Below are 18,645 nucleotides of genomic sequence, written 5' to 3' on the forward strand. Positions count from 1 at the left end.
CAATATTAATGTTACCTACCGATATTATTGTTGTTTTTATAGAAAAATATTTATAAGTAGCTACTTGACATTTTTAGTTTTTATGGTTTGTAAAATACCAGAATGTGACATTAGTGTATCAACATTTACCTATCTTTTAATTTCTATTAATATTTAATAGCTGTTATAGAAATGACGTAAAGTTTTAGAATATTATGTTGTTATAAGGAAGGGATTAGTATGTCGTGTTAAGATGTCAAGATATCAGCATGTGCTGACGTATTCACTGTGACGCTGCTAAGTTACCTCGCTTATACATCTATATAGTTATATTAAATTAGTGTGAAATTTAAGTGAATTATATTTACTAAAAAATTTAGAGTTAAAATGATAATTACTATTTTCAGATAACGAAATTTTTAATAATTTTCGTAGTAGGTATACCCACGGTTATATATGCAAGTTTTGGTTTTTTTACCATTATACAAAATCTACAGCAGAGACATGAAGCATATCTTGAAAACTTTTCTTTCACCTGCTACTAATAAATTACTTGAGTAGTTTAACTGTACAAAATGCATAAAATACTATTTTAGTCATGACTTGTTCCAGTGTCTCCTCCATGTATTTCTATTTTCTATCAGATAGGTCGACAGTAGCATGAAACGTAGGTATTAAAAACAAAAATGTTTATTATATTTATTTTAGCATTAGAGTATTTTTATTTTGTGTCTTTTCAAATTTAACATAAAAATCAACTCGTCTTCCCCTGTTTGGAATTTATTTGTCATTATTAGGTACTACTGGATCAGAAATATTCAAAGTTTCATAATATAGTAATTGCCACGTAACATAATAGCTGAGGTGCTGGATAACTAAATGTGTATAATTAATATACATGATATTGGTAGGTACTATAGTGAATAGTGATATTTAAAATTAATAAATATTTTTAAATTACTGAACTCAGTATTTAGGAACTATTTGTATTGTTTATAGGAAGTATATAATATAGGAACTAAAAAAAATAGAAAACTTATTTAGGTTTTTCTTTTTAATTCTAATATTTCTTTTACTTTTATAATTAAATTCCTATAAACATGAATAACTTATTCACTGAATTTTATTGTTGCCATATTTTTATTATATAAATGATGCCAATAAATAAAATTGATTTCATTAAACAGACGAACGATACATTTTATCATTAATTAATACTTACCTACTAAATCATTATATATCTTTATATTCAATTATTCATAGTTTTGATTGTCTATAATGAATTAATGAAATAATTCAGGAAATTGAAATAATTTTTATGGTTTATTTGTTTTATAATTTTTTCAATAAATAAACATTTTTTTGTCACTTTTGTAGGTACGAATAGACATTCTTTATTTAACATTTATAAAAATCCAACAGCTCAAAGCAATATAATAACAAAGAAGTCGTATAGGTACCTAAATTAATACATAATACCTATATTATAAAAAGAAAAAAAAAATTACAAATAATATTATAATATATTATCATGAAGTGTGTATAGGACACACGTCGCTAACACACCAGTACTTGATAAAGCAGGAAAATCCACCCATATTATGTACCAGTTGCGGTACACTCCTATCAGTCCTATCAAACAAACACATTGTATCCGAATGCCGTTCCTATGAGACGGACAAACGAGAAGCTGCGGGGTATCAAATATCATGTCGGAAGCCCTCCATCCAGATACCATAAGTCACAAGACCAATCTTATAAATAGTTTATAATCTGTTTTTGTTTATGTAAATACTGTATATTAAAAATAATGTTAAACTTAAAACTCCTTGTATGCCAATGGCCATAAACGCCGAGGCTTTTTTTTTTTTAAATTAAAAAAAAATATATCATAAATTTTACAATTGAAATTGCATTTTACAAATTTGCAATATTAAATTTAGATGCATAAAACAAAAATACCTATTTAATAGATTTTTATAATAAAACAATTATATATTGAAAGGGTTTGTTATCTTGACTAACAACAATCTGCATTGCATGGTACTACAATAGTACAATATGACGTTGTGATGATTATTGTTGATGGGTAGTGATCAAAGGTCAGTAGGCATAGGTGAAGTGGGTATAAATGTATGATACTACTATTGAAACTTTCAATTTCAATTTGAAAGGTGCTTAAGATTATGAGAATCACTAAAAGATAATGATGCATTTTTTATAATAGATAGATAGATAGGTTATCAACCAAGCTTATAAATAAATATATTATCCATTATAACTCGTATAAGATATGAATATTATGCACATATAATATATATTTTTAAAAAGTGAATTAAGCTAGGGGTACCTTAATGTAATTAAAAAAAAAAGTGAATTACGAAGGTACCACGTATATTAATTGTTTATACTTTATTACGGTTTTACTTGCAGTACGGCTCACTGATGAGTATTTATTATAATACACTAGCACAAGACTTGATAAAACCTAATGTATTTTCACCTGTTGGTGTTATGATAATTTCGGCGACCTGTAAAAATTAAAACATATTTACATAAAAACTCGTTAGTACCTACTAAATTATGGGACCAAACAAAACAATCTAACACGATATTGCTTACTATATAGGTACATAGGCACCCGCAGAATTTTTTCTAGGGGGGGGGCAATGTTAGGATTTGAGGATAAATATTATAATTTTACTAGGTGTTTTAAAGGTTCATACCCACTTTGCCGACAACTCGGTTTGCCGACAAATATACCAGTTTTAAAATATTTTAAAAACATTCCCATTTCGCCGACAGTCTAGTTTGCCGACATCTTGGTTTGCCGACAAATTATAAATATAGTTTTAATTTTCCCGATTCGCCGACAGGTGACAATAATTTTTATCAAAAACGGATTTTATGACAGCGATAACACAGTATGTTGTCGATAAGTTTAATGATTAAATGATTTCCCACATATAAAATCCAGAGGGAGTACAAATTGGTGAATTTAGTTCGTTCCAGCCGTGTGTACTGTAAAGTTCAAAATTTAATAGTTAGCCAGTTAAAAATTTAAATGAAATGGTTTAAAATAAAATCAGAAAAAAATCATGATTTATAAGTCGTCAATAATTTTATTCATCGGGTGGATAGAATACGGGTCAAAACCGAATATTATAAATGCATCATACAAAATTGCTGCAAACCGCTGCGGACGTGCTATTTTGAAAAATAAAACTGACCGCCGTGAAGTTGGCACCCCGACTTTATCGTATCGTCCCCAAACCAATACCATATTTTTGCAAATAATTTGCAACAATTTGCAACACCAGAAAAAAAATTTGCAACATAGTTTTACAACCCCCACAATAAAACATGTTTCGGGGTGCCAAGTTCACGTTGGCACCCCGACTTTGTCGTATCGTCCCCAAACCAATATCATATTTTTGCAAATAATTTGCAACAATTTGCAACACAGAAAAAAAAATTTGCAACACATATTTTTACGCCAAGAAAAATACAATTCGTTCGGGGTGCCAAATTCACGTTGCACCCCGACTTTGTCGTATCGTCCCCAAACCAATATCATATTTTTGCAAATAATTTGCAACAATTTGCAACACAGAAAAAAAATTTTGCAACACAATTTTTGCGCAAGGATGTGTACTTACTAAATTTTGGTAAATTTTTGTTTTTTCTTATTGAAATGACTTATGTAGAGGTTTGAAAGTTAGTAATTTCCTGTATAAGTATAATAAGTTCCACTGCTGTAAAATATAGGTAGATGCATATAGCTTGTACCAATCTATAAATAAAATATTCTAAGTATATGGGTTACACACAATAATCTTAATTTCAATTTTAAAATTTATTTGATTTAAACATAAATTTTATAAAAAAAACAACTTAAATTTAGTTTTTTCATGTGTAGGTACTTAAAATAAAAAATTAACACAGCTTTGTATGATTCTTATTGAAGTTTGAATTATATACAATATGTTAAGAATCTATTGTACTTAATTTATATAATATAAAATAATTTTGTTTAAAAGTCTGTTTAAAATATTAAAAATATTAAAAATAATAAATGTTAATTATTGACAATTAAAATATGATAAACATTTTATTATTTTACAAAAAGTTACTTTAATATTAATCATGTTTTATGTAAATCAGCATATGTACTTAAATTTAGTTATAACTCATAACTTTTTAATGGAAATTTATATTAAATTCAAAATCACGGTAGCCGTCGTCGTCGTGGTCGTTCCATCAGTAACAATAACAATGTTTGTTACTTATCTAGTCATCGCCTCATCGGGGAAAAAATACGACAAAATTACCGAACGAATAAACAATATTACCGTTCTTATAGAATATTGTGTAAATACTCAGTATTTACTCAGTATCTAACAATAAAAGTTATAGATAAAAATATATAATATACAAATACAATATACTTTATACATATATAATATAGATACATTATCATTATCATGCATTTGTGATAAAAATTAGTGATATCACAAAAAAAACCCTTCGTAAACTACGTGTAAAAATGTGGGCGATTGTAAACTTCACAAGTTTTATTTTCTTACCTGTAACTTGTAAGTAATGGGTTTATGCATGGTCGCCCATTGGGGGGTACATGACGGGGCACTTGCCACCCCCTGGAAAAATAATATGAACTTATATTCATATGTTTAAATAACATTAAACCTTTCTATAGTCTAATAGTCTTTACCATGAATTTAAGAATTTTTTTTATCTACCCCCCATGAAAAGCTATTTATGGGTGCTCATAGGTATATGTACACTACGGCAGTGTTATCAGTGTTATAAATTGGCTTATACACTAGGCGTTTCATCTCGCATGTCCATATCTTCAGAAACGGGGTGATTAATCGATTAAATGGTTTTTAGTAATTTTTTTAATTTCATCTTATTGCAATATAGTAAGTACACATCCTTGCGTAAAAAATGTGTTGCAAATTTTTTTTCTGTGTTGCAAATTGTTGTAAATATTTGCAAAAATATGTTATTGGTTTGGGGACGATACGACAAAGTCGGGGTGCAACGTGAATTTGGCACCCCGAATGAATTTTATTTTTCTTGGCGTAAAAAAATGTGTTGCAAATTTTTTTTTTTGTGTTGCAAATTGTTGCAAATTATTTGCAAAAATATGATATTGGTTTGGGGACGATACGACAAAGTCGGGGTGCCAACGTGAACTTGGCACCCCGAAACATGTTTTATTGTGGGGGTTGTAAAACCATGTTGCAAATTTTTTTTCCGGTGTTGCAATTTGTTGCAAATTATTTGCAAAAATATGGTATTGGTTTGGGGACGATACGACAAAGTCGGGGTGCCAACTTCACGTACGTATAAAACTGACGTCATATTATCGAAGCCTCACAATCACCCAACACACGGAGTTGAGTTGGCTAATCGTGGCTTTCGAAATAAATTGAAAGTAAGTACAAATTTAGTAATGTTTAAGTAGAAATTATAAAAATTTAATTTCAAATATATTATAGTAGGTACTTGTTAAGTGCATTATGTTCAAACCTATTAAGGCATTTAATGAAATTAGGAGATCTGTCATAACTTCAGGAATAGAAGGTGCTACAAATTCGGAAGTTATAGATGCTATTCCCGTATTCACCAGTATAAAAAGTTTTATCATATACCTAGTATAATATAATGTTTATTTTTTTTTATATAATATTTATATTCGGCGAATTGAGAGTCGGCGAACTGGGGTGTCAGCAAATTGAGTGTCGGCAAATTGGGTTTCGGCGACGTGGGAAGACACGTTTTAAAATAATGACCATTTTTATTATACTCGTATACAGTATATTATATTTTATTATATTACAACTTATTTTATACTTTAAATTTGTTGTATAGTATATAGTAATTTATCTTAAAACATTAAATTAAAAAAAAAAAATGTTTTGAAAAAGCCAGGGGGGCAAATGCCCCAGCTTGCCTTCCCCTGCGGGCGCCTACGTGTCTAAGAACAATCAAAAATACATATCTCATTTTGTGCAGGGATGTACAATTACCCCATATTAGGCGTATATGGGGCCATATAAGGGTAGGTGAGTATGTTGAAGTAATGCCCGATTGTGTAAATCGCCATTTGGACAATGACAGCTAGGACCTCAAACGGATTTTGGAAAATGGGCATAGAAATTCAATATTAAATAATGGGACCAAATAATCCATACAGGCATCATCGGTTTGGTTTATGGGAGAAGGCCGAGAAGGGTACAACAAAAACAATATTTTTTAGAAAACGTATGTATTTGAAAATATAAGTAAACCTAACCTAACCTAACCTAGCCTCACATGATACACTGGGAAACTTCAAACTACATAAATAACTATAATAATTTATAGTTATAGTTATTATAGGTACTTTTTTTTAAAAACATTGGTATTAATGGTATTATAGCCTATCTTAGTATCTTTTACAATATGATATGCCTAAAACTTAAAACCTTTAGATAACAATTATTTTTGACTTACATTGACACGCTGCGGTGTACTCAATGCGTACATAATAGCTTCAGCAATGTCAATAGATTTCAAAATATTATTAATCATTCCTGATTTGCTTATCTCCTCTGTCATTTCAGTTTCTACTGCTCCTGGGCTGATACTCTGAAAGTAAAACAATACACTTTTAACTAAAATATATATTTAAAAATGTATACATTTATGTACAGAATATTCATTTTAGATTCTAAGCGGAGCGATGAATGTATTGAATTTACAATGTTTGTATGTTTATGTAATAAATAATACAAATTTAAAAAGCGGGTTTCCGTTGTAGTCGCGGGGGCCGGAGATGTCGGTCGACGCACGCCGACAACGCAAACAAGATATTATAACTAAAAGTTGTTATCGCCGTGCGTCATAGGTACAGACCACGACGGGCACGACGATAACAAATATAAAATAGGTATACAATAATAATAATAAATATATTAAAAATCACTACATGTCAAAATTCGAAATTCAGATGCTTATAAAAATTATTTTGGAATTATGCTCAACTTCGAACTTTACGTTGTATTATACATAATCAAATTTTTGAGTTAACGAAAAAATCATCATATAGTAAATATAAAATACTAGTTTAAAGTAATATTCAATTATTATTATAATTATTATAATTAGTATTATTATTATTATTATTTACTATAGGAAACACAATAACTGTGAATACCCAATTAAAATAGCTTCGTCCGTTTCAAAGTCTTTCCCATTTTCCAAAACATACAGATAGATGCATACAGCTAAATTTTCGATGTGTGTGTTTCATGCAATATTACATTTAATTGTGTACATTCATTTAAAAATCAAACGTTATAATTATAAACATGTAAAATAAGATCAATAAGACTAATACTATATTTTATTTTATGTAACCAATAGCAACAATATATTGTTTATACAACAAAATATTGGATTTCTGTTTGCTGAAACAAAATTTCTGTGTGTGATCATCTTTAAAATGAGAATTTTTTTTTCTTATGTCACTCTCATATCATTAGATATGTATGTATACCATTAGTATTTTATATCTGAAGCCTATTAGTGGTTTGTCTGGATGTTGACACAAAAGTTTCATCAAACATTCGGACATCTTTCTTTATAAAATATAATTTAGGTTTAAAAGCGAGTTCTGAGTTCTGACAATGCTGAATTGAATATTTTCCTTAATTTAGGTTATAGGTAGGTATAATAAAGATAAAAAAAACAACGAATTTATAAATGATTAATATCAATATGGTATGTTTATATCGATTCCTACATCATTGAATTTTAATGAACTTGGATAGGCAGATAGACATTATTACAGGTGCAGATATATCAATTTATACAACTTATCTGCCTATATATATTCTTAAATATTAATATATTACCGTGACTCTGATGGGTAAACCTTTCATGCCCATCAATTCTCTTAAATCGTTTGTAATTGAAGTAACACAATGTTTGGTAGCGGAATAAACTGAAATATCTTTCATATATGGCATTTGGAAATGACCTGCAACACTAGGTAGGTACAACATAAGTTAATTATAATTATATGTACTACGTTAGAAATACGAATACATAAGTTATTGTTATAGAAGCTTATTAGAGATAAATTTCAATTTATATTCTATGATATAATATTTGAAGTTCTTCGATTAATAAATATCTATCCAATCAAACTATATAATAACAAATTAACAACACAGGAATTCTGAATTACAGATGCATTGATATCTCTATAAAAGTGCATCGTAAAATAAAATAACATCCAGGAGTTGGAAAGGTAATATTTTTGTTAGCCAGAAATGTTTATAGGTCCTATTAAACAGAAAAGTTATTAATTCAAAAAAACAATTTTACTTTCATTTTTCAATCAAAACGTTTTTACAAAATCATTAAAATCATTGGCATCATCATTAGTTAATCATTTTTTCCTTGATTAAAATATTTTTTTTTAACAATTTACCTACTTTTAGAATTAACTTCTTCAATTATTTAATCGGAGTTAATTCCGATCAACAATTATATTTCAATAGACAAGATCTTTACTTAAATATGATTTTATTATTGGATACTTTGGTTTAGGTTAACAGTGATAATTTATAGTTAATAATGTTAATATTTAATATTTATATATTATGTTAAAGATCCGCAAGAAAATTTGAAGTGGATTATTATATTTTTTTTAAATAACAGTAATAATATTTTCTAGTTTTAATTATATCTATTTGGTGAATTTATTTTATATACAAAAAAAAACATGTATAGAACCCAAGAGGTCAACCGAAATTAAGGACCTACATAGAAAATCTATTTATTCCATCGACTACCGAGGATTATCATCCATTCCTGAAAAACATTCATGAAATTTTATTAAATCTAATAGTTACCTGTTAATATTTATTATATGACCCTCTTTGATTTTTATTTCCTCCATGATATTGATGGCTTCTCTGCTACAAATGTTATAACCTATGACATTGGTGTCAAACATTTGTTTCCAATCATTCGTATTTCCTGGAAGTTTTAATAATGGTAAGTATAACATGTTTTATTGAAATTATACATGATACAACTATATAATACTTTTTCATTAATATTGATTACACGTAACTGATACCCACTTCGCAACATTGTATTGACTAATTTACCGCAATATGAAATTACTTATAGGTACCTAAGTACCTAATGACTAAATTTAAAATAAAATGGAGAGAAAGTACCGCAAATCTGTGCAAAAACTGCCTGTTAGCCTATATTAAGTAAAATTTTTACACTGCAACCTTATATACACACAACGGCTACTCAATCACCTTAATATGGATACCCGCCACAATCAAATTCCGGGAAATGAAAGAGCTGACCAAAAAGCACGCCAAGCAATAACCTCCACTAATGCCATTAGACTCAATTTTTTTACCCTACACGACGTCAAATTCATAACTAGAATAATATCAAACAACATATATGGCTTCGGGACCAAAAAATGTATTTTACATGATATAATTACTATTAAAGTAATTTTTTTCCCTATAAGTAACCTATAATTTTATTGTAACAAAATACATCTGTAGTTATATCTACATTAAATTGAGTTAAATTAAATTGGTTAAATCTAAATATTGAAATATATAAAAATATTTGTATACAATTATTTGGAATTCATTCATAAGTACATCATACAAAAATAGTACGTTCAGAACCACTTCTGAGTTATCCGTTTAAATCAGTTAGATATTTTTTATACTTAAAAATTATCCTATTAATTATTTAAATCATATGTTTGCTTGTATATTTATTTTAATATCAAAACTATTTATAAGTATTTAAAAATGTACAAAAAATTATAGCAGACTCCTGACTATTGTTTAATATTTTAATGTTACAATATCAAAAATCCTACGTCTAGGCCTAAATAATATTTAGGTATATTTTTATATTTGAATATGGTCAAATACTAAAATTATTCTAATACCAAACATAAAAGAGTAAAATGGATCATTCAGAACTTAAATTATGATATGGTATATTGGTATGCGTTAGTAAGAAAAATGAACTATCAAAACTTCCAAAATTTTTAAAAAGCTTTGTAATATAGTATGTTATTGAAACCTATTGCATAGCTGACCATGGCCTGCAGTAGCGGGTGTGACCAATCCGGAAGAGAAAAGGTACCTACTACAAGTTTCTTATTTATTCTATAATTGTGTTTTACCTTTGCAAAAATCTTTTTTAATTTTTTTTTTTTATACGATATATACAATATATTCCTTTAGGAATAATAAGAATATGTGATAAGATAGTTTTTACAAGACGATTATGATGAAAGGAGTCATCCAATAGTATAACAATATACTCTTACTTGATGTTGGCAAAAATCTAAAAATGTGTAATAGGTATATATTATTCAGTATTAATATATAGTATTATTATAGTATTAATGTAATATAATATTAATTGTTTTGATTGTATTATTTATGACTTATGTCATAATTTAAATAATTCTACCTATAAGTAGATCGTAGATCACATCGAATATTCGAATGATTCATTGAACATTTTACACTTTTGTATATAGGATTAATAATAATATTGATATACTGCAGTGCATATCCTTCTAAAATTTTTTTTATATACATTTCATTGTATTTTATTACACATTCATTAAACACTTATACATTCAATTAATCATAGCTGTACTATAAACATTAATATATATATCATTTTAGTTTACCTAATAAATCACTTGGCTTCCAGACACCTGCATTGTTAATTAGTACGTCAACCGATTTCAATGTTCTTTTTACCCAATTAAAAGCTTCCAAAATGTTTTCTTCCGAACACAAATCAACTTTAACGTAATAAAATGTGCCAACATTTCCTTTTAAATTCTTTTCTAACTCCTAAAAAAAAAGATTCAGTAAATTATTAGATATCATAATATCATTATAATATTATAATACTTATACTAATTCTAAAACTGTCTTTATAAATTTAAGGAATTCTTATTTTACTGTCGATTGCAATTTATCGTTGAGTAAGAGATTGTATTAGGAAAGTGTTGAATTTGAATTCAACGATAAAAAATTGTTTGCGAAAAACGATATGGAGACGGTCTGTTAGCCATCATATATTTTATAAGTGCGGTATAATATTATAGTCTTATACCTATTATAATATAATCAGAAATCAATAAATAAATAATTTATGCATATTGTATATATTTATATTCCAATTGTAATTTATTTTTCTATAAATAAATGGTTGAGTTGAAATGATTGAACTCATATTTGTCAAAAAGATAGGTACCATATAGTATTTATTAGATACACTATTATTTCATATAATATTACTATAGCTTATAAGCAGGGCTAGGATTTATATGCAAGTATGCAACAGCATGTTTTTTTGCGACTTCTGGTTGTCGATTTTGTCAGTAATGTCCACGAACCACCTCATGATGAGATAAATGGTGGTGTTTTTATTTTGCATGTTTTTGCATATTTTGGATAAAATGCATATTAATGCATATATTGAATAAAATTAATATTATTGCATATTTCCATTATAAGAATGCGAAAAATGCATGTTTTATAGTATATTTCGTAATTAATATTTATAATTTAATATCAATACTTCGTATTTAATTCTAGCTCAGCTGATTAAAGTATTAAACTTGATTTTTTTGTCAAACACAAATTTTATTTTTATAAACACAATCCTATGGTACAATAGCTATGCGATTAAAGATTGAATAGTTTGACGGAGAAAGATAAACACAATTAATAAAAGTATGTCGGTCAATATAAAATCTAAGATAGAAATTAAAATGCATACTTTTGCATATTTTGGTAAATAAAATGCATATTTTACAATTTTTTATTGCATACAAATCCTAGCATTCCTAGCCCTGCTTATAAGCACATATATATATAGCTCATTATATATACTTATATAGCTGATATATACGCAATATACATATAAATTATGATAGTAAACATTGTGGCAAAAAATTTTATGAGCAACTTTTTTTTTAGTTAAAATTCAGAAGAAACAACTAAAAAAGTTATTTTTCGTTTAGCTATCAAATTTTCGATTTTGTCTTAATTTAAAGTTGAAATGTCTTAACGAAAACGTGTAGTTCAAAAATTGTATTATGTTTTTGTAAGAAAAACTTACAAGAAATCTTTGTTACGTTTACAAGCCCTTACCTAGCTTTTAGAATCGAAAAAATAATTATTATTTAAATTTTCTTGAGTTCGTTAAATGCTTTCAACGCTTTTTCTAACTTAACTTCAAACGCTAATAACATACATTGTGACTATTTATTTTTAATATTCTTTAATTGATATTTGCCAGATTTTGAACATTAAAACAATATATTATAATAAATCTTGCATTACATTTTCCGTTTTATTAATCGAGCTTAAGTTTTTTAATTGAACTTATATACAACTTATATTGTACTATTATCGCTACGTCACTACGAAAATGCTATTTTATGAAATTTTTAATTTACTGCTGTAGCCGAAATAGCGCCCTAATATATCAAAATTATATATCACAGTTCAGCAGTAATATCCATCTACGCGCGTTAATAATATTTCGGATTTTTAAATTGTTTATTTGAAAATAAGAAATTATAAAGTAGTGGGATCGGGATGTCTCAAAATATTTTTTTTACATTTTTTATCAGAAAATATATACAATATGTATATAAACATAATTACAAGAAGCATATATGAGAGTAAATTATGTATTGGCTGTGAATGCTTGAGGAGGGCTTAGTTACTCCGCAGTAACGTTTGACAAATCTCAAGTTTCTAATGTTAATATTTAATAATACAATTTATTTGTAGATAAATTGTTTATTTTTGTTTAAAAATATCTACTGTCTTCAAAATTCAATTTAAATTGTTCATAAAAATATTTTTGATTTTACGCGCTATTTTTTTCGAATTCAGAATAAAAACTTATTAGGAATCTTGTATTCAATTTTAAATCTTTGGTTGTTAAAATTTAAAATGAAAGACATTTTTAATCTCAAAATAATTTACATGTGTTTTCGTGATTATACCGAATTACCTAGCATTAGACTTAAGACGCTTAAAATAATATGACAGTGTTTTTAAATATTTTTTACTAACAGTAAAAATGTATTAAGAATTCTGCATTAAATTTGAAATATTCAGTTAGGTAAAAATAATAATTTTGCCATTGGTACATAAATCAAAAATGGCTAAAACCGCCGAAAATGTCAAATGTCCTGAAATAGCACAAACAAGGCAAACATTTCTTAATATTGCAGCGATATTAGTTATCCAGGGAGTGTTTTCTATTCATTATGGATAAGTTTTCCGTAGCTGGGGGTTAGAGCACTGTGTATGAGCCATGAGGTATTTTATCAATAATAAGACACGTTTGGTTTATAGATCAATAGATCCATATTAATTATTATATTAAAAATAATATTTGACTAATGTAGTTGGCTGTTAATAAGTGTATTGGTGAGTTCGCTCCTATTGATGGCGACTGTCGAACTAACTGCTGTGTGTCATTTTAATGATAAGTAATTATGTGCATGGGTAGAAAAGTGTTGAGTTGAGTGTGTATATTATGTATTGGTCAATCATATAGTGTGTGCTAAGTGTGGGTATATATTTATATATATATATATAAGGTGTAACGAATGTTACAATATATATATATATATATTCATAATTTTCAAAAATACTAATTTAAATATTTGGCTATTATCATAATAGTTATGTAAGTATATACAGCTATCTATATACCTACATTTATCGCTCAACTCAGAATCTAAAATGGACTGTTACGGTAAGAGTGTTAGGTAGGTACTTTTAGGCTATAAAAGTAGTAAGTTTTAAGTACGACTTGTCCATAATCCATACATAATCGATAAATAAGTCAGAATAATTATACTTGTTACTTACACTTGTAGCAGAAAATTAATTAGGTATCGCCCAATTGCGCCAAAAAAAATTCGCTTTGGGTACAGCCTATTTCCGCTAAAATAAAAAAGGTATGTTTTTTTCCGACAGTTTATTTGCGCAAATTTACTTGTGTCAACATTTTACATTAACGACTTGGTTTGATTCATTTACTTGTCATATAAACTCAATTATACTAATAAGTTATTAAAATAAATAAAATACAGGTGAGAATATTATGTAAATTTTAGAGTAACGTAATGAAAGTCTGATAAAATCACACTGCGATCGTTCATATTCAATTATTTGACGAATAACGATATCCGATAACTGAGGTATAGGTACTTAACCATTATACCATACAAGATACAACTTATTAAAACTGGTATAAAACTTGTTTTTATCTACGCAATAATATACAGCACTTTAAAATATATACCTAAAATTATAAAAATAACTTTATTATAAGTTACAACTTACAAGACTAGTGATACAATGTATGTCGTATCTATAAAATCAAAGGTGGGCATTAATTAGTTAAAAAGTTAATACATATAATAGTAATTTGTTTTGTTATAATAATAATTACTAACAGATTTTCAAAACCTAATCTATTGATATTCTTGTTTTGTATTTATTAATTTTTTATTTTAATTTTATCCATATTATTTTTATTATTTATTACAAAATACAATATCATATATTATAATTGCAAATATCAAAATGTGTTATTATCATTTTATACTTTTTACTTTATTCTTATAAATAATTTTATATTTTTTTATTAAAGAAATAACCCACGGCAACTTGGCCATTGGGATAAGATACGTTTTTATTTTTGAAAGATACATAATAATAATATAAAAGTAATAAGGTTGTGTTTTTTTTTTAATGATTAAATAAGTTTGTCCAGTCCTGTCTCCTGGAAAAACACAAATATGTCTGGTGATTGCAGAACAGGTCCCAGTATATCGTATAAATCGCTGGATAGATTATTGCAAATTTTATATTTTATTTATTATTTGTATGTTTGTCTCCCCTGTTTTACGGGCTATATATTGTAAACGTGAATATATTAACATATAAGGGCAACTGGTATAGGTATATTTTTAAAATCTCGATAACAGCCGTGGGAGCAACTGGTCAACATCCAAGGTAATAGCGTGATTTTAATATTTATATCTGAGCATCTGGTATTATTCTCCATCACTTTTATAGTTTTATAATTGATATATCATATATATATATATAGTGTTGGTACACTTTACATTAGTGTAGAGAATCATACAGGTTCATAACTTCCACATCCGATTTTAATATAAATATCCAAATGAATCTTTTTTTATGAATTACGAAATTTGATTAGTGAGCAATCAGTGGTGAACGCAGGAAAAAATTTCGGGGGGGGGGGGGGGGGGGTGAAAAAATTTCAAGTAGGTATTCATAAATATCATATTATTCATATTGTATGTCTGTATTACACTTTTCTATATTTTATTTTAGTCACTTATACTATATACATAAATACATAATACATGATATATAATATACATATTACATAATAATATAATATCATAGATAATAATTAATAACTAATTATTACAATTTGTAGGTTAGTGTAGGTTAGTTGTAGGAATTTCCGGTAGACGGCAATTACACTCGTTGTCTGTCTACATTACGTACATCATCGGATTTGCGGCCTTCGATGTCGATCAGTTATTAATAAGTTATAACATACTGTCATACTCACTTCGAAACTGCATTATTATACATTTTATTGGTGATTTTACTGTATTCATTAATTTACAAACCACGGGAGAAGAGAAACTTTTTAATAACAATAATAATTTATTTTAATTTTTTTGAAATGTTATTAGTAATATACTAATACATTTGTAGGTCAGATAATTTATTTTTTGTACCTACTATTTCGGGGGGTGTTTAAACCCCTAACCCCCCCTCCCCCTGCGTTCGCCCCTGTGAGCAACAAAAGTTTATACAATTATAATATTATTATACTAGAACCATAGTTAAACAAGTAAAACAGTAGGCACAGTTGAATTAATTTTATAGGTCACAAGAAAGTGCAGCAGTCTAATAGTAAGTGCCATTTCAAATAGGTTGCAAAACATTGCTTTTTACAGTAAAGTTTTTTTTTTTTTTTTTATTGATCTAAAGTCCGGTGATTAAGGCCATTAGCTATAGTGCTATACATAGGCCATTGGGTGTGGGATGGTACGGTAGGGCCGTAGGGGTTATTTTTGTGTATTGAGTTTGTAGGTTTTTTAAGTGGGTAGGGTTATAACACGTGTTTGTGTATGTGTGGCAAGGATCCAAATGTGTCCGTATGTGTGGAAAAATCACGGGTGGTCACCCATCCGGGAGATAGCAACTGCAGCCGGTTCGTACACTCAGTGCATTTCCGTAGATTGGGCGTACGACCGCGCCTCACCAAGCCACACAGTAAAGTTTATTTTTATACTCTGATGTAAAATGAAATTGATTCATAAATACAAATTATTATTATTAGTAACAGTTATAAAATGTACGCTAAAAACCTAACACAATAATTTGATTAGCCACTAACCTGAAGTTTATCTTCTCTTCTAGCAAAACCAACAACAATCATTCCATTTTTAACCAGTTGTCTACAAGTCTCCTCTCCGATTCCAGAAGAAGCACCTGTTACTACAGCAACTTTTCCATTCCACTTTTCCATTTTGGTTTAAAAATTTATATATTTTTATTTATTATTATTTATTAAGACTACACTACCACGTCGACCAGTGGTTATGGACGTCTAACAACAACTGAAACATCATTCTAAAATAGCTGTACTTTTAAATATGTATTGAGTAGAGAGATAGGTATTTAGAAAATATAGAAGGGAATAATAATCTGTTGCGTCCTATATAATCAGTTGTAGTATTAGAAATTCGCTGGTGCGTGAAGTGCAACAATATATTCACGTAAATATTATGATGTTTAATGTTTAAGGTCACATAAAATTATGTATTTGTAATATTTAATGAGTAATTACTGATTTAGAAAATGGCTTAAGATAGATGAGATTAATCCATTTAATTATAATCTGGATTATACTATTTTAGTCCCACCAAAACATTTGTATATTATTATTCGTCACGAACATGTTAAAAACTGCTCTATAGTGATAGGAATTATATTGATGATGTTAACAAAGTATAAATTATAATTTATATAAGTAGGTCGTACGTCATTGAATCTAACATAATTGTTACTTGTCAAAATAAAAGGATAACGACTGAATGGGATTTAGACATTTAAAAATAAATTATTGGGCATTATAATGTCTCACATCAATCAACACGCATAGGATAGAAGAGAATATTGTTATTATGCATTTGAAAGCTTTATAAAATTGTAGTAATTCATGTACGTACAAAAAAATAGTAAACTTAGTAGGTACGGTATACGTACTAATAAATCATTAAAATCTTAAACACTTTAGTAATTTCAAAAACAAAAAAGGATTGGCGTAATTGATTACACAATGCCACAGTTATTTTAATATGTGAAGTCAGCTTATGTATTAATATAATAATATATAATGTATATATTAGCATTTTTTATTGGTATAGGTTTGAATGTTAGACTTGATAATTTGATATAGATCAGTATAAAAAAGCCAGCAGAGACACTTTATAAAAGTTGATGGTTCATTACTGAGACTACCTAATTATTTGTTAGAAATTCCTAAAAACTTATAATACGGGATTATGTTTTAGAAAAATTAATAAAAATAAATAATTCTTTTGTTTATAGAAAACCAAATGAACATTGCACATTTATTTATTTTAGGTTTTGAGTGAAGCAATGATGTGTGTAAAACCAGTTTTAGAAAACATGTTTTTTTTGTGTTTAACCATTGATTAAATATACAAAGGTGTACCTAGCTAAAAATCGTTGGATTAAATACTAAAATAGGTTACGATTATATTATATTTATAATATTAATAGTTACACCTATTACCTAGATTGCACTATAACCCTTTATATATATATAAATAGGGACTGGATTTATATTCAAATGCATACAATAATATGTATCAGAATAAGCTTTTTAAAAGCTGACGAGAATTGTTTCAGATTTAGATCATTCTTATTAAAATAACACTAATTTTATTTTACATATTTCAACGTTTTCACCGATTAAACACTGCATATTTAACGCACATTCGTAGTTTTATAATACCTACGTATTATTATTTTTATAGTACAAATATTTGTTTTTTTTTGTCGTGTTTTCACGTTCACAGCCACAAATCGATAAATTTATGACCGGTCTTTATTTCCAAATTTGATGTCATACTTATATAAGTTATAACTTATATGCAACATGCCAACATATATATATATATATATTATATTAGTATACATACATTTGTTGTTTATATAATAGAGTTCAAGTGTTCGACGGTCATAGTTCGGTATTCGGTTTCAGTCCGTGTCGTGCATTTTACGTTTAAAATTGTGTCGAGTAGTACGCAGTTGTATTGTAATATTTGTTAAATTCCAGTTAACGCGATTACAGAGCAGTGCCGTATCGAGTGGGTTGGCTTTTGGGCTTAAGCCCCCCCCCCCTGAAATCACAGGTGAAATATTTTTTTTAGTAATGCGTAATGAATAATGATGG

At 27.7% G+C, this 18,645-nt stretch overlaps 1 protein-coding gene across 3 annotated transcripts; it reads right to left on the reverse strand.

The window, feature by feature from the left end:
- Window positions 1–1,348: 1,348 nt before the first annotated feature.
- Window positions 1,349–16,787, reverse strand: LOC107167415 (farnesol dehydrogenase-like). Of its 3 annotated transcripts, XM_089220244.1 has the most exons (7): window positions 16,558–16,787; window positions 10,754–10,922; window positions 8,910–9,036; window positions 7,905–8,037; window positions 6,502–6,636; window positions 4,566–4,637; window positions 4,344–4,376 (listed from the first exon to the last, which is right to left on the reverse strand). In XM_089220244.1, exons 1-7 carry the CDS (start codon window positions 16,687–16,689, stop codon window positions 4,359–4,361), a joined length of 786 nt encoding a protein of 261 aa, XP_089076370.1. In that variant the 5' UTR covers window positions 16,690–16,787; the 3' UTR covers window positions 4,344–4,358. The 3 variants fall into 3 exon arrangements, with proteins under 3 accessions (XP_089076371.1, XP_089076369.1, XP_089076370.1); XM_089220245.1 differs by lacking the exons at window positions 4,344–4,376; window positions 4,566–4,637 and adding an exon at window positions 1,349–2,510 and having other exon boundaries at window positions 16,558–16,786; XM_089220243.1 differs by lacking the exons at window positions 4,344–4,376; window positions 4,566–4,637 and adding an exon at window positions 2,838–3,000.
- Window positions 16,788–18,645: the final 1,858 nt, after the last annotated feature.

The sequence above is a fragment of the Diuraphis noxia genome, unplaced genomic scaffold (genome assembly GCF_037042655.1).
Source record: "Diuraphis noxia isolate RWA-SAM2 unplaced genomic scaffold, SU_Dnox_SAM2 contig0002, whole genome shotgun sequence".
NCBI lineage: Eukaryota > Metazoa > Arthropoda > Insecta > Hemiptera > Aphididae > Diuraphis > Diuraphis noxia.

Excerpts from the sequence above, each read along its gene's own strand:
- LOC107167415 (XM_089220243.1), bottom strand. The coding sequence starts at position 16,689 with ATGGAAAAGTGGAATGGAAAAGTTGCTGTAGTAACAGGTGCTTCTTCT. Across the intron at positions 8,038-8,909 it reads CATATAATAAATATTAACAG|TGTTGCAGGTCATTTCCAAA; the intron begins GTAACTATTAGA and ends GTACCTACCTAG. Across the intron at positions 6,637-7,904 it reads GTTTACCCATCAGAGTCACG|AGTATCAGCCCAGGAGCAGT; the intron begins GTAATATATTAA and ends TTTTACTTTCAG.